Source organism: Festucalex cinctus, chromosome 8 (assembly GCF_051991245.1).
Source record: "Festucalex cinctus isolate MCC-2025b chromosome 8, RoL_Fcin_1.0, whole genome shotgun sequence".
Taxonomy (NCBI): Eukaryota; Metazoa; Chordata; class Actinopteri; order Syngnathiformes; family Syngnathidae; genus Festucalex; species Festucalex cinctus.
In genome coordinates this window covers 20,057,741-20,085,115 of record NC_135418.1, presented here as the reverse complement: position 1 = coordinate 20,085,115, position 27,375 = coordinate 20,057,741, and the positions used below count along the sequence as shown (strand labels likewise).

At 40.0% G+C, this 27,375-nt stretch overlaps 4 protein-coding genes and 1 non-coding gene across 12 annotated transcripts in view; 1 reads left to right on the top strand and 4 right to left on the bottom strand.

Moving 5' to 3' along the window:
- The window catches only part of wnk2 (WNK lysine deficient protein kinase 2), a 32,528-nt gene extending 30,984 nt beyond the window's left edge, over positions 1–1,544 (bottom strand). For all 8 annotated transcript variants that reach the window (XR_013284599.1, XM_077529481.1, XM_077529482.1 and 5 more), the window contains exons 1-2: positions 1,261–1,544; positions 229–1,168 (exon numbers count right to left, since the gene is read on the bottom strand). Coding sequence is in view for 7 of the 8 variants with exons in the window: in XM_077529481.1 (XP_077385607.1) it covers positions 229–882 (654 nt within the window). In the remaining variant the exon portion in view is untranslated. The remainder of the gene's footprint in view (positions 1–228; positions 1,169–1,260) is intronic.
- Positions 1,545–5,702: 4,158 nt separating this feature from the next.
- Positions 5,703–12,303, top strand: ninj1 (ninjurin 1). Its single transcript, XM_077530508.1, has 3 exons — positions 5,703–5,853; positions 9,285–9,522; positions 11,433–12,303. Exons 1-3 carry the CDS (start codon positions 5,797–5,799, stop codon positions 11,579–11,581), a joined length of 444 nt encoding a protein of 147 aa, XP_077386634.1. The 5' UTR covers positions 5,703–5,796; the 3' UTR covers positions 11,582–12,303.
- Positions 12,304–12,347: 44 nt separating this feature from the next.
- Positions 12,348–15,663, bottom strand: card19 (caspase recruitment domain family, member 19). The gene is made up of 6 exons (XM_077530507.1): positions 15,609–15,663; positions 15,123–15,262; positions 14,527–14,683; positions 14,275–14,337; positions 14,102–14,167; positions 12,348–13,988 (listed from the first exon to the last, which is right to left on the bottom strand). Exons 1-6 carry the CDS (start codon positions 15,613–15,615, stop codon positions 13,879–13,881), a joined length of 543 nt encoding a protein of 180 aa, XP_077386633.1. The 5' UTR covers positions 15,616–15,663; the 3' UTR covers positions 12,348–13,878.
- Positions 12,867–12,994, bottom strand: LOC144024594 (U6atac minor spliceosomal RNA). The gene has a single exon (XR_013284813.1). It is a non-coding gene; the product is annotated as a U6atac minor spliceosomal RNA (small nuclear RNA).
- Positions 15,664–16,383: 720 nt separating the features above from the next.
- bicd2b (BICD cargo adaptor 2b) lies at positions 16,384–26,399 on the bottom strand. The gene is made up of 8 exons (XM_077529953.1): positions 25,853–26,399; positions 23,700–23,912; positions 22,553–22,705; positions 21,977–22,438; positions 19,716–20,714; positions 19,293–19,444; positions 18,784–19,015; positions 16,384–17,762 (listed from the first exon to the last, which is right to left on the bottom strand). Exons 1-8 carry the CDS (start codon positions 26,084–26,086, stop codon positions 17,760–17,762), a joined length of 2,448 nt encoding a protein of 815 aa, XP_077386079.1. The 5' UTR covers positions 26,087–26,399; the 3' UTR covers positions 16,384–17,759.
- Between the last annotated feature and the right edge of the window lie 976 nt (positions 26,400–27,375).

The following is a 27,375-nucleotide window of genomic DNA, read 5'->3' as shown; positions in this document are numbered from 1 at the left end:
CCCAATTTATTTAACTTACCGTATACATATCTGTAAAGACAGTAGCTTTTGAAACAGCTTTTGTACTATTTTTTGTACATGGTCTCCCAGGCGGAGAAGTGAACCCACGCCGACCGGCACCGAAGGTAAGTGACGGTTCCACTTCTCCACCTGGAGCCCACAGCTTTTGCACTAGATTCATTAGGCGTATAGAGTTGTGACGTCACGGCTAGGCGTCATGAAACCCACCTGCAGTTCGCACCATGCTACTTCGACCCAGGTTTCCGTGTCGAGCCCCTTGTAGACCGTCTTGAAGGAGCCCCTCCCCAACTCAATGTCGAATTTGAGGAAGCGCCCACCAGGTGAGGTGGAAACCGCCTTCATCCCGGGTTCCTCTTCGTTCTCATCACTTCCTGCTTTCCCGGTGACGTCAGATGACACGCCCTCTTCTTTGACCTCGCTCTGGCACGCGTCGCGTTTCTCCTCAGTGGCGTCCTTCACTTCCACCTGACTCCCCGATTTCGACTTCTCCTGGTGGCCCAGACGCGTGGCGTGCAAAGTCCGGCTCCGAGTCCGGCCGACGATGGAGCGCAGGTCGATGTTGAGCGCCAGGGTGCTGTTGACACACTCCGCCGTGTCCGGCGTCTGCTCCTCGGAGTCCGACACCCACAAACTCCGCCGAATGAACCTCTGGCGCACCAGCCCGCGGTAGTCCGTGGAGGGATATGCGCTGGGGTCGCTGGCCCCTCGCAGGGCTGTGTTCTGGACGTTGACATTGTCATCCGCGCCATTCTCATAAATGGGCCGGAACGCGTTGGCGTTAATGTCAGAGTCCAAATCGGGCGCCGAGGAAAACGTTGATCCGAGTGGCGGATCTTCGCTCGAATCATCCGCCGCATGCATCCCCGCGGATGTTTTTAGTCCCTCGACATTGTGTGAGGAGGATGCGGATGAGGAGCGGTCCTCTCCGGTGGCGGCTCGTCTACCTGCAGCCGCACTCGCATGCAGTGACGCAGTTCGAAAGATTCCAATGTACGGCCTCGGGATTGTTTAGGATCCAGAGCATCTCCTCCCCCTCCGAAAAAACATGTCCAGCTGGGGTCTTGCGCTATTTACTCCGTGCAAATTCACCTCAGCGTGCACCTTGCTGCGACTGCATAGCGCGTAAATCCACTTGCTGCCATCACACCTACAATTTTTTTTAAAAAAAGCGATAAATTAAAAACAACAAAAAGCTTTATAGAAAACGACCGACCGGGATGTTTAGAATGTGTTACTCACTAATCCCTCCGTATATCACGGGACAAGCAGAGTGCGCAGATGCCATGCTCGGCGACACGCCCGCAAACAAATAGCCGGCATCCGGGTGGAAATAGCACGAGCTCACTCAGTATTCCCTCCACCGACCACACGCACGTTTCTCCCACGAGTGACATCCCGGAGCGCAGTGCAGGAGCTGAGATAGAATGAAAAGAAGCGCTTATCAGATTATGCTCACTGCGGCACGCTTATCACCCCCCTCCCCACACGACACAGCCCGATGCAAGATTCTATTTGACCACGATGCTCAGGACAATTTCACGGCACAAAAGCCCACGCCCAACTGCTGCAGCGTGGCCAATGGGCGACTCCCTCAAGCTAACCTGATGCTCTCTCTCTCTCTCTCTCTTTCTCTGTGGGCTGTGCCACTCGATGGCACCTCCCACGTGAAAACGTAGTGTTTATTTTTTTAATTACACTCAACATCTGTCCCACACACAGAAAGTGACGTCACCTTGCAGTTTGATGCACACTTCAGAATGAACAAAGTTGCTCAAAATACTTTGAATTATGTTATTAACTCATTTGCTCCCAATAACGTGTAAATACGTTTTTTTAATGTTCTAAGTGTCCCAAAGACGTATTTATACGTTTTTGTTTTTTTTGTTTTTTTATGCTAGAGCATACAGAAGGCTTTGATGCAGCCTCTCAACTGCAAAGAACGGTTGCAGAAATGGTAGTTATTGCACAAACGGCCAGCAGGTGGCAGCAGAGCAAAGGAGATCAACCAAGGCCATCTCGAAAAAAAGCTCAATTACTTACAATTTTGAATAGATTCGTGAAAACTGATGAAACTTGGCTCTCTTCTAATGCTAATTGCTGCAAAACGGAATCAGATAGAAACATACTTTTTCTTCCTGATGAAAGGAGAGACTTTAATCTTTCTTTTGATAGGTTCCATGCTTTTATAGCAATAGAACACAATATTCTGTGGGCCTTGCAAAATCCGTCAAAATCCAGTAAAACAGCCGGGAGAACGGGACTGCTTCTGTGAAAATGGCTGCGAGTGAATGAGTTTTTAATAATTTCTCACTGGTCATGTTAATTATTTCTCACAATATTAAATAAAACATTATATGCAAGACTTGACTTGGTTTCTATAAATATCTGCAAATGTTTGCATTTTCAAATGATCACTTTGATAACATTTGTAGGACATAACAATATTCCATCATTGTGAGTCTTAGCCTCGTGATTTTCAGTGTGTTATGAGTACCACAAGTGGTACAGGGCTCCCTCTAGTGGTACATGAAAGAATCACTGAATTCAATATTCGAACTGCATGTTAGCATTTTTTTTTTTTTTTTTTTTTTTTGTGGAAAAACTGAAAACCCACAATTCCTGGCTTATTCGTGTGTGTTTTGTTTTTCACGATCCAAAAAATATTAGCTTTTTTCTAGATTTTTTTAATGCAACGATAATGTGTATCATTTATTCAGATATTTTTTTTTTTTACTATTTGTGTTTCAAGCCCAGTCCCTATCTAATATCAATAGCATCAGCTCACTGTAGCACATTTGTATTCAATTATTTAAAATGTTGCAATGAAATGTGCAATACATTGTAATCTAATTATTAAATACAGGTTTTTATTTGCATATATTTAAGGAAAGTGTTCATGTTCAAACTGTGCAATATGCATCCATCCATTTAGCTAAAAAAAAAAAAAAAATTATATCAAATAGGCAGTATTTTGTTGGAATAAGGTGAGCCTATTTTGTGATTCGTTTACTGTCGGTCATATGGTGGTACTTAGAGAGCCAAGTATTTATTTTTTATTTTATTTTTTTGTGGGGTACTTGGTGTAAAAACTAACTTTGACTACCATTTTCTTAACCTATCTACATAACAAAAACGCCCCAAAAAAATCTAAACTACATCTACTACTGTCTTCCACATTCTGCTAACACAGGGGTTAGTGAACTGCATACAGGAAAAGCTAATGACGCATATAGGATACTTCGATATTCTCCACCTTTACATAATTAATCATGCTAACCCAATCCACTTTGGACACGCTGTCTTTGAAAGACTGTTTACATTTAAGTGGCCATTCTTTCCTGTTTAGATCACCATGGAGACCGTGGGACTGAAGTAGTCATGTGATCATCCCATTGTCACCTTATCCAAGCTGCTGTTGTGTGATACCTTTTAAAACATAGTGATCCATTTTGTGTGGGGAAAGTAACAGCATCGTGAAAGTGAAATCATATCAACGACTAACAATGAGAATTTACAATGATTAGTGTATATTGTGATAACGATATATATACAGTATATCAATATTTCATTACTATTATAATGGTGTTCATATTAATAGGTACAGTATAGTGTATAAGGGGCTCCGTACGTAACTTCCTCCTACGTCAAGTACTGATATAACATTATGAAAACGTTTTGCAACATCTGCAATAGTGACAACCAGTCTGCAATACCGCCCGATATACACCAGGTGGCAGTAAAGCGCCGTATGTTGGTTGAAGTTTGAAGTTTGAAGTTTATTGAACATATGCACATATACACGTATAATTATATAAACACAAAGTTAAAAGTAAAAAAAATAAAATAAAATAAAATAAAAGAAACATCCAATAAATATCTATGTATATGTTCAAGGGAGTAGGAAGAAGTTGAAAACTTATCCAGTCCTACCCCTTATTCTTCATATCCTATCACTTATTTATAATAAATTACATTTTTAATAAAAGAAAATATAATGCTACTCGTATAAAAAAATAAATTAAAAATAGAAATAAAAATACACTAGTAACACACATATATACAAATTTCATTACACTCATATTAATACATCAAAGAAAAATAAGTAAATGAATAAATCATTTCTACAATCTTCTTAACTTATATCTGATTTAAATAATAATATTGAATTTTACTTTTAAACATTCTTTTAAATTCAACAAGTGAATTACATCTTTTCAGTTCGGTTCCCAAGTTATTCCACAAATTAACTCCTTTAACGGAGACACACCTTTGCTTAATATTTGTTCTTGTTTTGGGTTTTTTGTATACACTTGTACCCCTTATATCATAAGGACAGTTTCTAATTTCAAACAACTTTTGAGTACTGTGGCAGAGTAGATTATTGTATACTTTATACATTATTTGTGCTATTTTAAACTCAACCAAGTCATAAAATTTCATTGTATTTAATTTAATAAATAGTGGATGTGTTGATTCTGTATATTTTGATCTATTAATAATCCTTATGGCTCTTTTTTGCAATTTAAAAACAGTGTCAGTATTTGTTTTATATGTGTTTCCCCAAATTTCCACACAATAGGTCAAATATGGTAATAATAATGTATTATATAATGTATATAGTGAATTCATGTTCAGGACCTCCTTGGTTTTATAGAGTATCCCTATGATTTTTGACATTTTCCTTTTAACATTTTCTATGTGTGGTTTCCAACATAATTTATCATCAATAACTACTCCAAGGAATTTATTTTCATACACCCTTTCTATTTCAATTAAATTCACCCTAATTTTAACTTGATGAGTGATTGGTCTAGTACCGAAAACTATGAACTTGGTTTTATTTAAATTTAATGATAATTTATTCATATCAAACCAATTTTTTATTGTACTTAATTCATACTCCACAGTAGTCAGAAGCTGCTTCAAGTTGTCTCCAGAACAGTAGAAAGTTGTATCATCCGCAAACAAGACACTCTTGAGTATTTTCGAGACACAACAGATATCATTCATATACAATATAAATAATTTAGGGCCCAGCACAGACCCCTGAGGAACTCCATGAGTAATCTTCAATTGTTTTGAATTTGTATTTTTAAACTGCACATACTGATATCTATCATCCAAATAACTTTTTATCCATTTATATGCTAAGCCTCTTATACCATATTTCACTAATTTATTCATTAATATAGAATGGTCTATGGTGTCAAATGCTTTCTTTAGATCCATAAATATCCCAACAGTAAATTTTTTATTGTCTATGTTGGTAGCTATTTCCTCTACAAGTTCCATGACTGCCATTGAGGTGGTCCGTTTTTCTCTAAAACCGTACTGATATTCACTCAAAATCTTATGTTTCTCAATAAAATTATCCAGTCTATATAAAAATAATTTTTCTAGAATTGTTGTCAACGCTGCGGTCAGCAAAGTCAAGTTCATCAACTGCTTACTTCCCCCAAATGGTAACATGACTCATCTTACTTTCACATCATTTGTTCCGATTGTAGAGGGAAAGCAGGGAAGTTCCAAGCATGAAAACTAAATTATTGGGTGTAGTTTACCGCGGGTCTGCCTGCGCTTATGTCTGTGAAGGGGCGGGAGTGTTGACTTTGCTTTACCCCCCCCCCCCCCCCTTCTGACGTCACGACAGGGTTGTAATTCCGCGGACCGGGACCGTGTCCCCCCCCTCACACCACCACACGCTCGACCACCGCCGCTCCTACAACATTCCTGGATTAATCCCCTCTGTGCTGCGAGACAGACAGTTAATCGGAGATGGCAACAGATGATTTGCCGATGAACGGCGATGCTGACCGGGAAGGCGAGGCAGAGGTAAGGCGGTACCGTTAGAGCGGACCGGATCCTACTTGTGAGGGGGCTAAACCGCGGTGGTGATAAACCGGTGTGGCTTCCGCAAAGGGTGGAAGGAAGTAATCCATTACCGCTTGGATCTATAGCCATGATTTTCACCATCATTCACTATTTAAAACAACACAAGCGTTTGAGAATATTGGCCCGGTTCTGGTTTGTTTCAGGACTAAAGTCAGGAGAGGAGTTCGCTTGAGCTTCTGACAGCATTCAGATAATAGAATGGGGGGGCTATAAATCTTTACAACAATGTAGGCAGCCCTGCAAGTGGTATGTAAACGGGTCAAATAAATTAATTGAGTTTGTAAAGTTTACAAACAATAAAAAGGCTAATCATGCTGACATATTGGCGGGTTAATGGGCAAAAAGGTGGTGACGCAACAATGATGTCATCAGGACTGACTGGAAAATTAAGCATCCAATCAGATTGCTCTGATCATGCAGTCGCGATAGTTTGGTGGTTCTCAAACTGGCGTCCCAGAAAAAAAAAAAAAAAAAAAGTCCCAGAAAAAGAGCAATGTTTGCTCAAGTGCTATTGCTAGCTCCATTACGGATGTCATTTATTGCTTATCTCAATTTTACTCAGTAGTCGTATAGCAGGACCTAGACACTAGTTAACTAATTGAATTACAGTATCTGTCATCACTACATTTTTATCTTTAGATTGCTTATAGTCTCCTGTGACTTTCTAAATTTAGCATTGTATGATGTCTTGCGTGTGTAACTTTGGGACATAATTCTCTTGAAAATCTTGAATTGGATCGACTGGAGATATTCCACTGTATTTGGGCGTTGCTACAAAGTTGCACTTGTCAAAATTCATGTACAGTGTACTTATCTGCAAATCCTATTTTTCAATAATAACAATAATGATTAATAACATGCATTTCTTTCACACCTATCATATGCTTTTATTACTTTTACAAATTATCTGACTACAGGCCTGCATTTTGTTTTTTCAGGATACGTAAATACGACAGCGTTCATCAACTAATTTATCAAATATGTAATCTGTTCTGATATACCTCAGAAGAACAATGAAGGCAAACAATTTCTAATTGACTTTTATGGGAGTTGTAATTCCTCACAATGTCCCAGAGGTTTTAAAGGCCCACAGGAAGAACCCGGTCCAAGTTCTTGACAAAGACTCTCTCCAAAATCAACAGTACGGGAGGAGGAGGAAAAAAGGGTAAAGACGATTAAGGAGAGAAGGAAGTGAAAAGGAAATAGTGTCATGATTGTGGCACTCTGCTCCACACTTGATTGTCAGTTGTTGCACAAGGCAGGCCCTTGTTGAACTGCTGCTGTGAGCTCGGTGCAGATGAAACCTTGACAACTCATCTATGCAGAACTTGTCCTGTTGCCAGTGATCAGGGCTTCCTCTTACGTAAGGTTATGGGCATACAAAACAAGGAAGTCTGTGCATGGCCTCTTCCTGGATGGAATCACCGGCCCATCCCAATAATACATTTCATTTACTGTTATTTGTCAACAATGCCGAGTTCGTTCAGTTGTGCATGATTCACATGTTCGGTTTATTCCCACTGCGTTTGGATGGAGGCCACTTAGTATTAAATGAACCCACTAAAGTCTAAAAAAAGGATGTGGCTTTTACGACATTATTTGACCTTTGTAATAAAAGCAGAACGGTGACCTTAGTGGTCATGACGTTGTTCCAAATTTTGGTTTCAGCGACCAAGCACTTTGACTTTGAAAACATAAAGAACATTGGGATAGGGAAAGTGAAAGTAAAAATGAACAACAAAGATAATGTGTTGGCTCAACACTTTCTTATAATTGTGGGAATGCTGAAGCACACTCATTTTATAATTTATCTCTCAATTTACTTCATAAGCATTCCACGTGTATTCAAATATTAGCATTCAGCTATTATCATTCAGCTTTCAGCATTCCCACGCAATTTCTCCAGAAATTGCACTTAAGTCTAGTTGTGGGAATGCTTCAGCATTCCCACATATGTTATTATGATTTTCATTCTCCACACTTTTTTGCTGTGTAACAACTCCCACACAATACTAATTTACACTGTTCAAATTACAACTTGCTTAAAAAATTTACGCCTCCCGGGCTATATATCGTCTGAATCCACATTACTTACAGTTTTGGCACAATTTAACATTAAATATCAACTATTCCCCATTCATTTTCAATGGGAGAGATATTGAACTTTTAATAAGTATCACTTTTCATGCCGACTTAGATACATATAACTTATCATCATTACCAGGTGCGGCATAGTTGGTAAAGTGCACTGTCGAGTAACCAGGAGGTCATCATTTCATAAATTATCTCTAAAATGACTTCATAAGCATTCCACATGCATTGGTCTTAGCGTTCAGCTTTTAGCATTTCCATGCAATTTCTCCAGAAATTGCACTTAGTTTAGTTGGGGATGTGGTTGTGTTCATAATTACATTGAAACTCATGTTAAATTCTAAATACAAGTCAGTGTTAGCACAATACCCTAAACCAGAACATCTGAACTTATTTTTATTTTATTTTTTTTAAGTTAGCCAACTGGGCACAGATTTCCATTTAATCAAATTTAAATGTGATTTGTAAACTAAACACAGCCACATCCCTATTTATGAGACAGAGTCTGTGTACATTGCATACTTCCCCTCTTGAAAAAAAAAATAGAGTTATGTTGCACACATTAATAGTGAGGAAAATGTACATGATTTATATTGGTTTTGTTCATGCAACAAAAACCTGGCATTTTAACAGAGGTGTGTCGACTTTTTCTATCCACTGAAGAACATTGAGGCAAAGTTTGTCCTGTTTGTGATATGAGGGCACAGTTGGTAGGTCAGTTCGACCCAAAGACAGTGTGAGGGACAAACAGCTGTCAAACTCAGCACAATGGGAGAGGAACACATGACTGCAGAAGGACAGAAGACAAAGTGAACATTTTTCAATGTGTTCAAAACAGCATCGGGGAAAATCTGTCGAAAACAGAAGGAAACAATTTCGTTCTCACTCGAAGGGACTAATAAAAAGGTTTCTTCAAGTAAAACTCCCTATCTGTGCCAATAAACACAGATGCTGATGGCTCTCATGGAAATTCCATCATGCAAAAAAATAAGCCCCAAAAACCCTATAAGGAAATGAAAGTACAGTATTTCCTCATCGGGATTTAGAATTTATGCGTAACAGTGTGTTTGAGGTCATATTGTATTTTAATGACACCATCGAAAGCTGTGTGCCATTTTTCTATCTCAAGTTCAAGTTCTAGTTTTGTGATTATTTAAAAGAATAACACAACTTACACCGTTATACCAATACACTTCCGTAGTTGTAGATACAGTAGAACTTACTAATTTCATTCACAAGCTTCCACTGTATTGGTTCCTCATATGGTTTTGGTGTTGCAGGTTCCACTGCACGAGCGCCCGATGAGGCCAAGGAGACCCATGAACATGAACCATTATGCCAACAAGAAGAGCGTGGCACAGAGCATGCTGGATGTGGCTCTGCTGATGGCCAATGCCTCGCAGCTGAAGGCCGTGCTGGAGCAAGGGCCATCCTTCTCCTTTTACACGCCGCTCATCATTCTCATCAGCGTCTCCCTCACCCTGCAAATATTAGTGGGAATTATGCTCATTTTCATCGGTAGGATTGTGGTTCGTTTTTGTCCGAAATGTTTGTCTGTTACTTTCAGTACAAGCGGCTCTCATGAGAGAACCTATGCTTTCACCTTGAGGTAACTTGACATGCAAGCTGGTTTCACAAAGGGCCTCTTTTTGCACACAAACCAGGCATATATGTTTTTTTAGTAGTCAAACAACATTTGATCACATTTTCAAATCAAAATAATCCTCTCAAATCAAATCAATTTAAAACGATCCAAAGTACAATGCTTTTTAATGAGAAAAATGCTGCATTCAAGTAAACTGGGAAATTTGAAAAATCCCTCTCGGATTGTCAGTTCCGACCTCAAAGCGTGCGAGGCAAATATAAATACAAGACATGTCACGTGACACAACGTGATTTGGAATGACTGTGTTAACCAGAACAACAAACAATTTATTGGAATCAACTATCTTTGTTGTTCACATTTGCCTTGAAACTCACTCAGTGACGTAAGGCAGGTGTCGGTGTAAGATGTGATCGGGCTGCCAGATCGTATCGGGGTCGCCTAACGAACACGTCCCGCTACAGGATCGGCTGGAAATGATCCAGTTGACGTCAAACATTGGAAAGAAAATATTATATGTAATTTAAATAACAAAATGTACAGACTAAAATCGTAAAAACGTAAATAAACCCAAGAATATAAACGCAAAATATATTGAATACATAATAAAACAGGGTGGCACGGTAGTCGAGTGGTTAGCACGTCCGCTTCCCAGTTCTGAGGTCTCCGGTTCGAGTCCAGGCTCGGACCTTCCTGGGTGGAGTTTGCATGTTCTCCCCGTGCCCGCGTGGGTCTTCTCCGGGTACTCCGGTCTCCTCCCACATTCCAAAGACATGCATGGCAGGTTAATTGGGCGCTCCGAATTGTCCCTCGGTGTGCGTGTGAGTGTGTATGGTTGTTCGTCTCTGTGTGCCTTGCGATTGGCTGGCAACCAGTCCAGGGTGTCCCCCGCCTACTGCCCAGAGCCAGCTGAGATAGGCGCCAGCAGCCCCCGCGACCCTTGTGAGGAATAAGCGGTCAAGAAAATGGATGGATGGATAATAAAACAGGTTGACTAAATGAATTGTCTCAGATGTGACAAATATTGTCAATTTAGATTAGATTGTTAACGTGTCCCTATTATCTTTAAGACTGTTTTTTGTTATTGTAATTGATTTGTGAACAGCTTTAAAAAAAAAAAAAAAAAAAAAAAAAAGACACCAACCCGAAGCTAACTTTGACAGCAAGCGCAAAAAGGCACTTCAATCTGTTTTTTGTTGTTGTTGTTTTTTTTGTTTTAAAGTATCATGTTTTTATATTTTTGGTTTATTTACGTTTTTGCAATTTTAGTCCATAAATTTTGTTATTTTGAACAATTGTAAACGGACAATTTCCGGACAATCCTGTAGCGTGACGTCATCTGCAGGCGACCCCGATACAATCTGGCAGCCCGATCACATTTTACACCACACCTGAATTGTCAAAAGAGAAAAGCACAAGTGTACTGTATGGTGCCGTTTCTCACTGAGCCGCCTGTTTGAATGTTGCGGCCTTCCATAGCCTGTCAAATTGTGTCCTTATCTTATCCTAATAGTGCATGCATGCTCTTGTAAAAAGCTGCTAAAATTAGAGAGCCACAAAGGAAGAACTGCGTGACAATCACCTGAAACTGCTCATAGCCTATATTAAGCGAGTTCATCGGTTTACAAGTGATGACAGCGTGGTCCTAAGTATGAAAAATAATTGAACGATAATAGTTAATCAGGAGGGAAACACCGAGTTAATCAACGTAACGTCTTTTTACTTCACGACTGCTGCTTAACTGCAAGGCAGCTCTCTGCTGCCCCTTAGTGGACAAAGGCAGTCTCGCTGATGGTAATGCTACAATTCATCCTATCTCTTGCAGTGAAGTGGAACCTGAATGACGAACGTATGCACTACAGATTGAACATCATGGAGAACCTGACCACAGCTTTTGTGTTTATCATCGTCGTGGTCAACGTTTTCATCACAGCCTTCGGCGTCCAGCGGCCCAACGACGACCACAAACACTGACAAGCAGCTTATTTACTCTGCCTACAAACTGTCTGGCAAATGCACACACAAGATGCGTTTGTCCTGGAATTTGACCTCGCAGGCTCGAGGAGAGCAAATGTTGAGAACGCCGAGGATCAAATGACTCGGTCAGGTGAATACAATCCACCTTACAATGACTGTGTTACTTTTCTAACTGTGGTCAGTATTGGGTTTTGATGTTATTGTGTTTTTACATAAACGTGTTTTTTTTTTTTATCATGCTCAGGTTGCTGTGACTAAACAACTGCCTTATACAAACACTGTTTTGTTTTTGTTTTTTTGTTTTAGCAATACTGTTCTGCACTGGATGTTAATTTAGTGAATGATACCATCATACTGTACATATCATACTTCCTTCAAACAGGTTTTGCCTTACTGCACGTCTCAACTAAACACATTTTACACATGACTCAAAAGCTTTATTATTAAATAATAGTCAATTTTACATTTACTTTTAGGAATCAACAGAGATGGAGCTACGTATTTTATTGTGTACCGTATGTGCTATGCAACCACTACTGTGTATTTAAGCTGAGTAATAGACAGATTTAAGTTAAAGCCTTAAAATGTCTGTTCATTCATTTGTGTTCTATTATGTGTTTTATCACATTTTCTAAAGACTAAAAATCTCTTTTGGATTTTACTATGACATAATAAACACCATGACCGCTATTTTAAATTAAAGATTTGAAACAAACAAATGTCATTGTTTTGTTTATTGTCAATAGTTCAGAGGACCAAAGTGGCACTTCTACATTTTATTGAAGGCATCTTAACATGACAAAGAAAATGGAAGCAGGCACAAAAAACTTACAATAGCGGCCAAACTGCACAATATAGGGGGAAAAAACACAAGGACTAAAACATGCATGTAGTAGAACTGCTTCTTGATATTTTCACAAAGCACCAATCTATCATCAATTACTAGAGTACCGTGTCGGTGGGGGGGTTAAATGTAGATTACGATAATTTAAAATTGATTTAAGGCACTTAAGTGTAGAAATGTCCAATTAATGATGGAAATAGTCTATCAATAATTAGCGGTGTGATTTAGAAACATTAAAAATATCTGTTAAGGCAAACTGGGTGGAATAAAATGTAAAAATATTAACAGAAACTTCCCAACACTTTCAAATTGAGTGCTTACACTACCTGGGGCACAAAAAAAATAAAAAAAATAATAAACCACACAACTTTCTCTGAATTTTGATTAATTGCTAACATAAATGATAGTAGCACTAAATGTTATCGGGTTTAAAAAAAAAAAAAAACTTGGTTAGAGATGCCACGAAGTAGGTGGCAATGCCTTAACCATATATGTGTTGCAGGCCACAGGGACCATTTCCATCCTTGTCAAGGGGAGTGCTAACCTTCTCTCCTTTCATACAACACAACAGCCGTTACGAAGATCATGAGTTCTTATAGTGACATGCACGCAGTCGTCTTTCACTTACGGTGTTAATAATACCAAACTAGCTGTTTCTAGAATTTAACAAAAAAATATAAACGTGTCTTTACCTTATATTGTCTTATTTTTGTAGAAGGCGTTTGTATTTTCATTTATTTAGAATTCTTTTTTTTGTAATTTCTTTTATACCGCTACCCACAATGCACCATGCACAAGTGTTGGAAGCGATTGGCTCAGGCAGTCACGTGCCTGCATGTGCATTGGATAACAATCAAACTTTCATCCAAACACAACTAATTTAATTTATATTACTCTATTTCGCCTGATTAGACGACAGAGTACTTAAAAAACAAAAAAAAACAAAAACAAAAAAAAACGTATTTGTCTTCGCGAATCGAGTTTTATCCCTCCGTGAACAGAATCCATTTGGTGTTTCACGCTTTCGACCACACGAGGGCGACAAAGTACAAACCTTTTTTTTATGTTCGACAGCTCGCTCAGATTTTTTTTTACTGGCGTCATAATAATGCATACAGCACCGTGTACACGAGAACACTCTGACATAACAGTTAATTAAACTAGTTACAATATGGGTTTCAGGTCTGTCCATTAAAAATAAAAATTTTCATAATTCATTTACTTCAAATTATATAGCTATCAACCAAATATAAGAAAAGTGCCAGTTGTAGACCCAATCATTCTTATTTTGGACCCCCAAAGTAATAAATACAATTGTATAAAAAAATAAAAAAAAACTTAAAAACAAAAAATCTTATTGACCAATTGAAAGGCATAATATGGTGCTGTGCTTTGGTTCAAATGAAAATTTGCTCGAGCCCTTGCTTGGATACTGATAGTCAGTCGATCCTTACTTCATGAGGCTTTCTTCTGTGTACCATACAAGAACCTCACGAGCTTTTCTTTTCAAACCCAAAGCTGCCATCCCAAGGGCCCCGCTTCCTCCAGTCACTTTGGCTTCTATGGAACAAGGACAACCTCTATGGTGAAACTTGACCCCTATATTATAACTCGGATGGCTTTTTTAAACCTCCTGGGATTATATACATGAGATACAAAAAATAGCTCCTTACCACCAAAGTAATAGACTAAGGCCACTCCAACTGCAACACTGAAGCAGCCTATAAAGAAGAGGGGACCTAAAAAGTGGTATGTGTGAGTGGCACTGCTGAATTTATCCAATGATTTCACCGATAATAGCATGCGAATACATAGCAAAAAGTTGACATTTATTAACTTCTTTTACCTTTGTCGTTCATGACGTGTCTCTCTTTGAAGGCACTTGGATATGTGAGAGGATCAACAGAACCTGGAGACAAAGATTTTGGAGTGTGAACTGTAGCAATACAGTGGAACTTATACGCTATAATGTTAAATTGTTATTTGGAATATGGCCTGTAAATAATAAAGGCATACTGATAGTGGCCGATTGTTATCAAATTAGACCTTATTTGAATGTCAGCGCCAGTGAAGCCTGTGTTTTACTTTGAAGGTTCACCTCGGAGGCGGAGCCGTGTTGGCAAACTGTAGTAGACATCCTCTACGTGCAGGTGAAGGGCCCTGTAAAATTCCCTGCACGCTTCCTCGCCTTTTGCCTGCAGGTGCGTCAGGAGCTCTTCTAGTCGGATGCAGGTGGGCACATCCAAGTTGCGGAACTGCAATGGAAAACAAATAAGACTTTAGCTTGCTACAATATTTTCCTGACTTCTAAACTAGTTGTCCATCAGAAATATTAATGTTGTAATTTTCTACATAAAAAGACTTAAAATTTTGTTCACTTACCATGCCGAATGTAAATGTGATCTGTGATGAAAATACATTTGCCTGGTGTATAGCTTCGTTTTCTAAAAATTACAAATATACAACTTCCTTAGGAAGATGAGTGGTAGCCTCTGGATACATAGCCGGATGACAACCTAAGCTGCTTACAAGTTTACAACATTAATACTAATAATCCATCACACTTGGTGCACAGACAGCACATTTGATTCTTACAATCACGCACCAGTGGAGGTATTTTTAATGTTTCCTTGTGTTTTGACAACAAACATTCAGTCAAGTTAGTGCATGCTGAGCACTTGATGTTTAACTTGCCTTGGTGGCCTCCTTGTCGGTGAGTATTTGCGGGTAGATTCTGTTGAGCTGTAAGATGATTTTGTCCACAAGCTCCGTGTTCAGTCTCCTCTCTGCTCTGAGGAAGGCGCCATCCTCTGTCAGCTGGTCATGGAAACTGTCTGTCCACACACAGGAATCTCGTTCAAATAAACGGCATAGTCGCGACATTGGCAAAACAAAATAAATTCACGTATGTTGCTAAACACAGTGTTTGTTCGAACGAAGAGGAGATTGAAAGTCGAAGACAAACTCAATCAGATTTGGCAACTGATCGCAGCAACTGCAACATTTATGAAAAGCAAACTTTATGGACGTCTAAGCAGTATTTATCGCGCAAGAACTATCATTAGTAAGTAGAGTGGGCATCGCACTACTTTACTGGTCATGTTAAGAATCTAAAACGTAGAAAAGTCAATGTAACATGATAAATGAACATTTTTTTCCAGTCACTAAAAGAAAACAAACCTCCCATGGTGGAGTCCCTTCTGTCCTTCTCAAGACACGCCCACTAGACGTCATCGCTTCCGCGCCACCACCGGAAACAGAAGTTTGTGTAAACATTTGAGCAAAATGAAAAAACAAAAACAAAAATAAGTTGTACAGCGAACCGAGTTTAATTTAATTATTTATAAATAATGTAGAAAATAAAACATTCGATATAAAGTGTTTATTTTTCAGGTATTTACACTCGAACAAAGTAGACAGAGCACGGGCAGAGATAACGTATCACTACGATATGCCAATACAGTCCTAGAAAGATATGGAAAAACACGGATGAACGAGGGGAAAAAACAGTACATGTACGGAAGCCTAAACTGAAATAATGCTCAGTTTTAAGTGAAACAGCCATATATGTGTGGCAAGTAGCACCTTAGGGGGCTCATGATATGAATCACGGCACTACAACATGTATTATTTTAGCAATGTGTGAATGCGACATCTTACACCGAATGGGCACGTGAGGAACACTGCACTGCAGACATATCTGCCTCACCCCCCACCCAAAAAAACAACAAAAAACTGATCAATATTACATTTAGAAGGCTAGAAATGTGATACAGCTCTCACTTTGGATCACAGATTGTGCAGCTGTAATTAATACTGTAACTGATAGTGCATTCCATATTGGATGGTACAATATTATACTGTATATGGTTTGTTTGAACAATATTTTACCCATCATATTTAATGCATAACAAATTCTTCACAAATGAAATGTAATTCTAAACATAAACAACTCTTAAGAGTTAGATCATTTTATTGTTCACCAGTTCCAAAAACAGCACTGACAGTTCTGCAGTCATGATTTTTGCTAGTGTTTTTACCACAAGTCTTTGTGATTATTATCCACCTCTGTTCAACACAACTGAACAATAACTGTAGTTCTAATGAAATATGACTTGATTAGGAAAAAAAAAGTGACAAACGCCATGTAACACTTTCACTTGGTATGACCAAGGGTAGGAAGGAGTTATCCAATCTGAGAAATTGCACTTACACCATCACACGAAATGGCACTGGAGGCAAGTTTTGTTTTTAAAGTACTATACAGTAAAACAAATGCATGGCATACTCTTTTGTGAATAAAAATCATGAATACTATTAACATCCGACCTTAATTTAGACACCTTTAAATAAAAGTTTGCATTTAATACTCTTCCTTGCTGATGGCGAGCATAATTTGCTCTGCCATGGTTACACAGATCATTTACTCTAAATCAGGAGTTCCAAACTCATGTCCCAGAGGCCATTTTCAGCCTGCAGTATTCTGCTTTGTGGCCCCTACTTGACAGTTTAATGTTAGTGTGGCCCTCACGTTCGCTACCATAGCTCAGGGTTATGACAGCTTTCAGCAAAACATTACGTGTCTGAAGAGACACCATGCGGAAGGCAAAGATATTCTGTCATCGTGTCCCAGTTATGTCTTTTTCAAAACATGTCATGAAGAGAGAGGTTGGCGATGACAACAGTTAATTTCATGGAAAAAAAAAAAAATGCTCCCACATAAGTTGAGTTTGAAACCCCTGCTCTAAATTATGTTGTTCATTTATTATACTACAGAATACTATTTATGTTCCTCCTGTTAAGGCATGTAACAGAAATTGCTTTGTTTTATTTTTCATAATTTCAAGCAATAGGTTGAAAATTTAGGTTTTCCACAAGGTGACTTCTTGCTATAAATAAATACAAAAACAACAACAACAAAAGCCAGTGAGTAATTTAGAAATGATGAGCCTGGCAGATAAAAAATGCACTTTCTGTAAAAATATTTATCAATATTAGAAAAGCAGAAGAAAAGAAAATGGCTTAGAAATGAAGTGGCAACATGTAAAATGCAAAGTGCTCAGTCGGGGTAACACAAACACACAGGCAGCAAATAAGTCATAAGTAATAATAGAGCTCTTCCATTGATGCATTAAAGTGTCGTCCATTCTTGGAAAACTGATGGACTCCAGATGTATAACATTTTACAAAACAGTTTTGGCACTTTAAAACAAGGCCCTGGTTGTGTACGAACTGGTGTATGTATTTGTAAAAGTGAAGACATCCAGGAGCGCAGGTGTCTGGAAACTGCACACTGATCCGACTCCTCAAAGACACTTTGACTTGAGAGATTTACTGTGGAAGAAACGATAAAAAGAGAAAATTTATATTTAATTTCTGAATGATGGTTAGTGACACAACATTGGCACTCAAAAGTTGGTGTGAAAATGATATTGTCACGCAAGCGGGTCCTCAATTTTTCACAGATTTGTTTGAGAGCAAGGAGAGAGGGAGGACAAATGTAATGATGTAACAAATCGCAGCGAATAGAGAAGATGACAATGCAACTTTTGTATAAAGGATATATATGTGTAATTTGGAATTTTATTTTGAAAATTTCAAAATTTCTGAAATTTGGTAATGGTGATTACGTTGAAATGGTTTGAATTGGTCAAGAAACATTGAAAGACAAGGGATTAATGTGGAATGTCAATATTTATAATTTTATTTATTTTTTTAATTTGGGGAATTTTCGAAATGGGGATAGTTACCAAGATGTCGGAACATTTTGAAGTTGAATCATTTGAATCAGTGAAGAAATGTTGGAAATTGAATTCTGGGGGAAATTGGAATTGGAATTTTTTGAGCTTGGACAACAGCCACAACAGTATGTTTTCAATTTTGTGAATACGTTTAAGTTGGAATGATTTGAATTGATAGAGACAGGTGGAATTTTGGTGTAGAATTACATATGTCTGAATGCTCCCAGAATTTTGAAATATTACCATTTAAAGAAAATATGTCCTCCGTTCCTTATTTACATAAATATTTAAAACTACGCATAAAATATCAAACATTAAAAAGATAAACTACAAAACAAATTGAAAATGTGACTAAAATGAACGTACTTTTCCACTCTAATTAGCACAAGTATCTTTTTCATAACCAACAAACACAAATATGAGCACCTCATTTCATGGTCTATTTCTCATAAAAATACCCATGAAACGCACCACTAAAATAGACGCAGTCTGTTAACTATTGTGGAAACAACAGCTAGCAACATTCAATAAAGACCGTTGTTCTTTGGACGAGAGCAAAGCATACACAAAAGGGTTGTTTGTAGCCATCCTGGGAGGCTGTTACCCGAACTTACATGATGACTGGACGGGGCTCCCTTGCCCTTAGTCTTGCCCTTTGCCCCCGCCAAAGTGGCGGTGTTGCGGCGCGCCTGCTCGTGGTCAAACTCCAGGTCCTCCAGACGCTGGGTGAGGGCCAGTTTCTGCTGGATGGCCATTCGTAACAGAGAGTTCAGCGTCTTCTTCTCATCCTCGGCCGCCGCCAGTTGCCTCTGCATGTCGTCTAGCTGGGTCACGTACTCGTCGCACCTGATAGGAATAAGCGTAATTGAGAAATGATTGAAAGGAAGAAAGGAACAAATAAATCTCACTGACAGCAGGGGGTGCCATTTCCACATTTTACTCGTTTGCAGTACTCCCATATGCTGTCACCATTAGCCAAATGTAGTTTCCAGATGGAACAAGTATTACATCAGACAATTCCCATAATGCTTTGTGCTTCATCCACATACATGTAAGAATCGACTTTGCTCTATGTGTGATTATGCTTCCAAGAAGAAAAAAAGAAAAAGAAACATCATTGTACCTTGAAGCAAACATGGCTCTAAGAGAGGAGAAGGTGGCAGCGTCTTCTTTTAAAGCCTTGAGTTCGTTGCGGAGCTTCATCATGGTTTCGGTCACCATGGCCTTCTCACTGTCGTATTTGCTCTTCAGGTTGGCCAGTGCAACCTCAGCCGTCTAAGGAACAAATAAATGTGTTTGATGCATATCACAATTAAGCAAGTCAGAACGTCGGCTATGGCGCATAGCCAGCCATAATCTAACTGTCCAATAGAGCAGTGTGGTATTTTTTTTTTAAATCAGGGGCAGTTTTTAGGTAACTATGCAATAAAAATGAATAGAACTAAAATATAATAAAATTAATATTTTAAATATATATAATATTATACCAATATTAAAATAAAAATAAATAGAACTCAATAAAATAGGTTAAGTGTGGCCTTCTGACCTGTTTGTTGGCTTTGAGCACAGCTCTGAGCGTGGCGATCTGTTCTCTCTTGGTGCTGAGCAGGGACTTGAGTTTGAGGATCTCCTCCATGCAAGCCTCTTTGTCCTTATCTGCCACGGTGCTCAGCTCCAGGTTGGCCAGCCTCTGGCGGGAGAGCTCGGTGGTACGGTCCACCGCTTGCTGCAGGTGGCGGATCTGGTCTCGGATGATGGCGACCAGGTTGTAGATGTTCATGGGCTCCGGACGAGGTTCCGGGGCCAAGACGACAGCGCTGTCGACGGAGTCCGGCTTTTTAGGGTCCGTCTCGGGAATGAGCCCGTTGGTGAGAAGTACGGATGAGGGGCGTGTCTTCGCGTCTTGTCCTCGCCTCATCAATGCTTTGCCCTCCTTGTAGTAGTCCAACATGACACGGTTGGGGGTCTCGTTGTTGCACATGCAGACGTGGTTGTAGAGATTTGCCAGCTCCTCACTGAACGCTATGAGCTCATCCTGGGCCACATTGAGGCTGCCGAGCGATTCTCCTGCGGCCTCGCTAACTAGACGGAGCTCCTTCTCCAGACGAGCCATCTCCAGTTTATCTGCTTGGCTAATCTTCTCCAGGGATGCTAACCTTGATCGGAGCTCGTGGAGGTCACTTTCCAGCCGTGCTCGTTCATCTTGGGACTGGGTTCGACAATTGTCATACTGTGACCTAAGCGTCTTTAGCTCCTGCCTCAGCTCGCCCGCTTCCGAAACGGCCACGGTGTATTTACACTTGAGGATTTCCGGCCCGTTGATGTCCAGCTCATAGTAGTCCCCGTCTTCGTGGCTGTCACGATCTTTCTCACCGTCGAGGGCGGATTGGCGTTCCTTGCTGGCCTGAAGCTTCCTCATGGCGCTAAGGTTCTCGGTGAGCCTGTTGACCGTTTCCTTTTGCTCAGACACGGTCCCATAGGCCTGCTCAAGCTGCTTCTGATTCTCCTGCAGAGTGTTGATGAGGGCCATTTTCTCCCTTTCCACCTAAAACAAAAATGTGCTTTTTCAGTTTTGTGAGAATTAGCGTGTAAGAGTTATAACCATGCAATCTGTAGCTTATCCTTTGTCAAAAGCCCGGTACTTATATATTTTTTTCCAACTAAAAATGCTAATTTTCAGAAATTTGAGATGTTAAAAACGGCATTTAATATGTTCTATGCAGCCCCTCTAATCTAAACACAGTATTTTTTATTAATATTGCTTTTGTGCAATATAAATAAAGCAGCAAGAATCCGCCCGTTTTTATCCATCTCGAGGGGCAGCCATTTTGTCACTTTCTGTTGACTGAATATGACATCACCGTGCTCAGGAATCAGGTAGCAACCAATCATAGCTCAGCTTACAAATGTCATATGACCAAACAAATAAACAAAAACACAGAAAACAGGTGAGCTGTGATTGGTTGTTACCTGAGCCATGAGCAACTGTGATGTCATTTTTAGTTGATAGAAAAGTGGCAAAATGGTGGCCTCCTGAAATGGGTAAAATTGGATGGATTTTGACGCTTAATTCATATTCGACAAACGCAACATTCCTCAGAATGCCGTGTTTAGACTAGTGAAGGCGCATTTGGAATATAACGATAACGGCAATATTGTGATATCGTGATATTAAAACTGCCACAATATATTGTCTTCGCCATGTCACAATATTAAAAGCAGCACATCTGTTAAAAAAAAAAAAAGTCAGGTTGATTTCCATTTGTGCAGTTATAGCACCCTCTGGGGGCTAGTTTTTTTTAATGCAGTTTAAATTTCACAAGGCATGTTTTGGCCCTTCTATGTTTAAAATCCACGTTAATGGTAAGATGAAGGGGAAAATAATATGCTTGTGAACCGAGTCGATATGTGGACGAACTCAATGTGTGCTTGCATGAGCAAGTAAGTGCCTCAATATTAAGTGTTATTAGAGATTATAGGTTGTTTATATGCATTGTTATGTACTAAAGCATAATATTTTGTTTTTTGTTTTTTTAAGGTGAGCTCATTTATTTACAATATTGTGACCTTTTTTTGTATCGCCAACATCCCCACAATATCGGGATAATTATCGCATCTTGACCTTCATATCGTGATAATATCATATCGTGATGTTTGGATATTGTTACATCCCTAATACATATATATGGCTCTGATACTACCTCTCTGAGCTATTTGGTCTCACCAATTCTTTTATACAAAACAGCAACACAGAAAAAAAACGTCAATTTATATACAAAATGTGCTACTATTTTATGTATCTCCTACCTGTCCAAGCTGCTGTTTCAGTTTTTGAATCTCAGAAATGTTGAGCTCGCTCAGCAGGTCGTCCACCAGGCTCGGAGCGGGCTTGAAGGAGTCTCCTCTTTGGCCCGCCGCAGAGTTGTCTTTGTCACCTTCGCCTGCCTTGATCAAGCCATTCTCAAAGCCTCGGATCAGGTCATCGTTGTCCAGATCGGAGATCGCCGAGGGTTCGTCGTGGAGCTTCAGGTTGTCGAAGGAGATGTTGAACGAGCCGTTGTACACGGAGCCGCCGATGGTCACGTAATGCGAGAGCTCCTTGCGCAAGGTGGCCTTCTGCTCACGTTCGGTTTTAATCGTCTCTAAGGCCTCGGTTAGCTGGCGCTCGGCGATCTCCCGCAGCCGCATGGCATCTTCCAGCTGGCTGTTTAGGCACTGGGAGTCCTCCTCCAGACGGCGGATCTCATACTTGAGGCCTTCAAATTCTACCTAAATAGGTATTAAGAGACATACATAACACTGTATTGCGCTAAAAAACAGTCATCTTCATATTCTACATGAAGCATTAGTATATATTTTATATTCACAAGCACTTTGTCGCACCTGGTTCTGTCTCAGCGCAGATACTTGTTTCTGCAGAGAGATGTTCTCCTCTTCCAGTTCACTGTAGTCCTGCAGTAGGCGGGCCTCCCGCACCTTATACTCTCGAATGTCGTCCCGCAGCTGACTGCGCTGCAGCTCCACCTGGTCAGAAGTCTACTCCAAGGGAAAAGTGCAGAAATAAGAGGAAATATGCGCAAATTACGACAAATTGCTTGAAAAGCAGTGGATCTGGATTCAAATGGCCAAAATTCCGATGGAAAATTATGACTCACACATAAAACGTGACATAATTTAAGAAGTGGGCATAACTCACTAGAGTTCATTTCCGTTAATATCAAAGGAAAAAAACTGTGGATGGTTGGACATTTATTTTTAAGAATTTTTGCAATTTAGCATTTTGTTGTTTTCTACTTTTATGCCAGTTAAGAATGCTAAACTTAAGGATGCAGATAGAAATTTTTAGAATTGAGTATTCCAGCGATTATCTCATCGATTTATCCAGTAATAAAATTACATTATTAGACAAAAATGTGCAAGTAAGATGTAGGCATTATTTTTTATCCACAAGTGTTGCCATCCTCACGTCCTGCTGTACTATCTGTGTCTTTATGTGCGCAAAGCTTTAAGCAGGGCCTGGACTGGTGAGTGACACGGGTGTCAGCGATTGAGAGCGGACATATTGCACTTTATCTTCCACGTTAACGTTGAAATGATGAACCGATTTCTACACTAAGTCGTGCATGGGACTGTTTTAACATAAAACGGGAAGTCAACCGAAAATTTTTCATTCGGCAACAGCTCGCGTGTTTTCTGAAGCTGAGCCGTGATTGGTAATTTACCTGAGCCCTAAACAACTGTGATGTAATTTTCACTCGACAGTATTTGGCAAAATGGCTGCCGCCTTAGATTGATAGAAATGTATGAATGTTGGTGCTTAATTCATATTCCACAAAGCATTATTATTCAAAATGCTGTGTTTATGCTACTAACGGTGCATAGAACATAGGGCTGCTCGATTATGAAGACAATATTAATCACAATTATTTTGGTAATAATTTAAATTACGGTTACGATATTTTTTGGGTATGAAACAAGAAATTGTGGAAATTGCTCATTTCAAAACACTTTGTACTTTCATCCTCATTACCTCTCTCATTTCCAAAGTGATGTGCGACAGGCGCTCATTCTCAGCTTGCACGCTGGCAATTGAGACTTTGGCCTGGCGAAGGTCATTCTGCAGCTCCAGGACTTTCTGCTGGTACTGCGCCTCCTTACTGGCCGACTCCAAGATCAACGATTCCTCTCTGCTCTCTCCATCTGCTGCCACCTTCCTGTGAGCCGAGTGCGCTTGCCCGAAGGCCTGAAGACAGAAAGGAGAGATAAACATAGCAACAAACACGAGAGAATAGCATACAAGCAGCCAGTATTTCAAATCATTCATAGTCATGAAGCAGAATTTATCCCTTTATTTGCAGCAGCAATTAAAACTGCAACACACCAGAACTGTAAGCACACTCAGTATTGATATGAATAGCCTGCTGTCAAGATAACACAATAAAGTTGTCTGCTGTTCTGACTTTTTTTTTTTTTTTTTTTTTTAAGATCAAAATCTAACCACTTATTTGTGCAACAGGCAGTGGCCAGTCACGGCTCCAGCGCTGACGGCATTCTCGCTCAAGAAGGAAGTAGGTCATCATCATGCGACCTTCCTACGAATGAGCTAATACTGAGTCAACTGACTGTGATTTACGCCACAATGTGATCATTACCTACCATCAACGCACTATCGAGAAAAGGTCATCATTTGTGTCTCACAAAAAAAAAAAAAAAAAAAAAAAAAAAATGTTCAAAACACTGGGTGACATTACCAAACAGAAACTACTGCATCCCCTGCAAAGGGAAGTGGCTGGGGGTGGGGAGATATCTGTACTTATACAGGATGTGGGAGTTGTAACAAATGCATTGGAGGAATTTGTACTCAAGTTGGACTGCTGTCTTTCAGCTTAGTGTGATATTCTCTGTATTTCTAGTTTGCCACATTTGGCAGGCATGAAAGAAAAACAAGGCATAGCATACGGTGAACAAGTCCAGACGTGACACGTGTGTCTCTCTCTGTTCTAATTAAGGAATTGTTCCATCACAACGCCTGCATGCTGCTTACAAATATGTAACTCAAGTATGATGATTTATTTGTCCTAACTATTTCAGACTCACTGGATATTTTTGATATTGTCTAGTCTACACCTGCACAATCTAATAAGATTGCATTTGAGCAATGACTGACAAGGGGCAGCATGGTGAATAAGTCTGAAACATGTCTGCTTCGCAGCTCTGTGTGGAGTTCCCTCCCGTGCATGGATGGGTTTTCTCCAGGGCATTCCGGATTCCTCCCACATTCCAAGTACGTGCATGTTAGTCTCATGGAAGGCTCGGAATTGTTGAGTGTGGATGGTTGTTTGTCTATAAATTCCCTGCAATTGACTAGCAACCAGTCAAGGGTCTTTTGATATTCCTAGACTATCAGCTGGGGGAGACTCAAGCTCATCCTCAAGAATAATGACGATAAGTTGTAAAGAAAATGGCTGAATGGAAATATACCAATATACAAATATGACAAATTTGTTGTTTTTGTGATTGATGTTTCCATTAGGGATGCACCAAACAGGTACTTTGCCAATACATCTGATATTAAAATACTAACATAGCAATACCATTTAACTAGTCTGAGAAAACTTCCAGGCAAGAGATGTAGTAGGAGTTAGAAGGAGATACATTTTGAACAACATCTGAATAAAATAAAACATTTTTTAATCACAATTGCCAGAATAAATGTCATTGCCTGGTATTCTACTTGATATTGGCGAATACAATACTCAATATGGTACTAATATAGTACTCACACTCGGTTTGAAAAATGTGTTATCCGTAGTACATGCATCCGTAGTATGCATGTGGAACAGATTGAAGATGGTTTGTATATTATGGTTTAGTTACCAAAATGTTAGCTCTAAATATTAACTCTAAAGATAAAACATACACGACCACAATAATAAACACATTGTACACTTTTGTGTCAATAGAAAATATTATTTTTCTAAAGACATAATTTTATATTGCTAACCTGCATTTCATCTCATGAGAATGTGCAGGTGTAGCCGTGCGTGAATTTAATAATAGAGGCAATACGTCAATAATTCAAGAGAAAACCAGGCTTTTCTTAGCTCGCTTTTACGCAATAATCTTACCAAAGACTGAATATTTTAAGTGGAATTCTAACGTGTTTAAAGGGCGACCTTATACCTCTTTGAGCTGATCCAGCTCCTGTCGGACCGCCTCATATTCGGTCTCCAACTCATCAAATCGCTGCTTGAGCTGTTGTTTCTCCTCCAGGACCGCTAGTCCATATTCCGCCGCTTGGATCTTTTCCTGCGTTGTTTCTCGCAGCTCCCGGGAGAGTCGTTCCACCTCGACCCGGAGCCACTGCGGCCCGGCCTCGGTCACCAGTACCGCTTCGGGATATTCCTGGTCGGCCATGGAAATGTTGGCGAACCGCAACCTCCCAGCTGTAACGGGACCCAGCCCTGGCTTAGCCGGAGCAGCGAAGAAAAGCGAGCAGGACTTCAAATCACTGCCCTCTGCCTTTGAAGCGCATTGTTGGAACTCACACAGCTTTCGTGCGCTTTATTCTCCCCGTTACACATGCCGGAGGCTCACGCTAGTCGACACTAGTTCCATTTTCGGTTACTTTTCCTGGGTTGCTCTATTCTTGAAGCTGACAGACGAAACTTGAGTTGAAGGTAATCAAGTGTGGAGAAAAAAAAATGCCCCTGCACGACACTCAAATTAGTGGAGAGGGAAATGTAGTTGGAGTCTCACTTGAGTCTGTGCGTGTCACTTGGCAAATGAACTACAAATACCACAATACATTGCGCGGGCTTTGATGCACTGAAGCGCACTCATGCGCTGAATTGAATGCGGCACTGACATCTAGAGGCTCATAACGAAAACTACAACTGTATTTGGTATTTCAATATCTCATACCGATAAAATTACATTTCCAGGATGTTATGAGCCCACTCTTTTCACAAAAGAGACAGTTAGGCGTGTTCCATCCCAGGAATATGGATGAGTATTTTATCTAGTTTGAACTATAAATATTTTAGGATCGGGTGGCACGGTAGTCGAGTGGTTAGCACGTCCACTTCCCAGTTCTGAGGTCTCCGGTTCGAGTCCAGGCTCGGACCTTCCTGGGTGGAGTTTGCATTTTCTCCCCGTGCCCGCGTGGGTCTTCTCCAGGTACTCCGGTCTCCTCCCACATTCCAAAGACATGCATGGCAGGTTAATTGGGCGCTCCGAATTGTCCCTAGGTGCGCGTGTGAGTGTGGATGGTTAATTGGGCGCTCCGAATTGTCCCTAGGTGCGCGTGTGAGTGTGGATGGTTGTTCGTCTCTGTGTGCCCTGCGATTGGTTGGCAACCAGTCCAGGGTGTCCCCCGCCTACTGCTGAGATAGGCGCCAGCAGCCCCCGCGACCCTTGTGAGGAATAAGCGGTCAAGAAAATGGATGGATGGATGGATATTTTAGGATAAATATTTAAAATGTCATGCTGTCCTATTTCCATTCTCACTCTTTAGACTGTAACTACCACCCAAGTTGTTACTTAATATGGTAAAAAATAATAATAATTTTACTTTATAGATCTGTGTAGGGTCTCCATCATCCAGATCATGGAGATCCACTAAAGTTGAATCGAGATCCACCAGACACATAAATAAGAAAAAACACCTAAAATGTTTACTTGAAGAAACCTTTGGATCAAAAGGC

Bases quoted from the DNA above. Each gene is read 5' to 3' on its own strand.
- card19 (XM_077530507.1), bottom strand. The intron at 14,684-15,122 runs GCAAGTTAAACA...TTTCCATTGCAG, and splicing joins CCGACAAGGAGGCCACCAAG to TTCCGCAACTTGGATGTGCC. The intron at 14,338-14,526 runs GTGAACCTTCAA...CTTTGTCTCCAG, and splicing joins AACACGGCTCCGCCTCCGAG to GTTCTGTTGATCCTCTCACA.
- ninj1 (XM_077530508.1), top strand. From the start codon at position 5,797: ATGGCAACAGATGATTTGCCGATGAACGGCGATGCTGACCGGGAAGGC. The intron at 5,854-9,284 runs GTAAGGCGGTAC...TTGGTGTTGCAG, and splicing joins ACCGGGAAGGCGAGGCAGAG to GTTCCACTGCACGAGCGCCC. The intron at 9,523-11,432 runs GTAGGATTGTGG...TATCTCTTGCAG, and splicing joins AATTATGCTCATTTTCATCG to TGAAGTGGAACCTGAATGAC.
- bicd2b (XM_077529953.1), bottom strand. From the start codon at position 26,086: ATGGCCGACCAGGAATATCCCGAAGCGGTACTGGTGACCGAGGCCGGG. The intron at 22,706-23,699 runs GTAATGAGGATG...CCCTTGGAGTAG, and splicing joins TCACTTTGGAAATGAGAGAG to ACTTCTGACCAGGTGGAGCT. The intron at 22,439-22,552 runs GTGCGACAAAGT...ATACCTATTTAG, and splicing joins CTGCGCTGAGACAGAACCAG to GTAGAATTTGAAGGCCTCAA.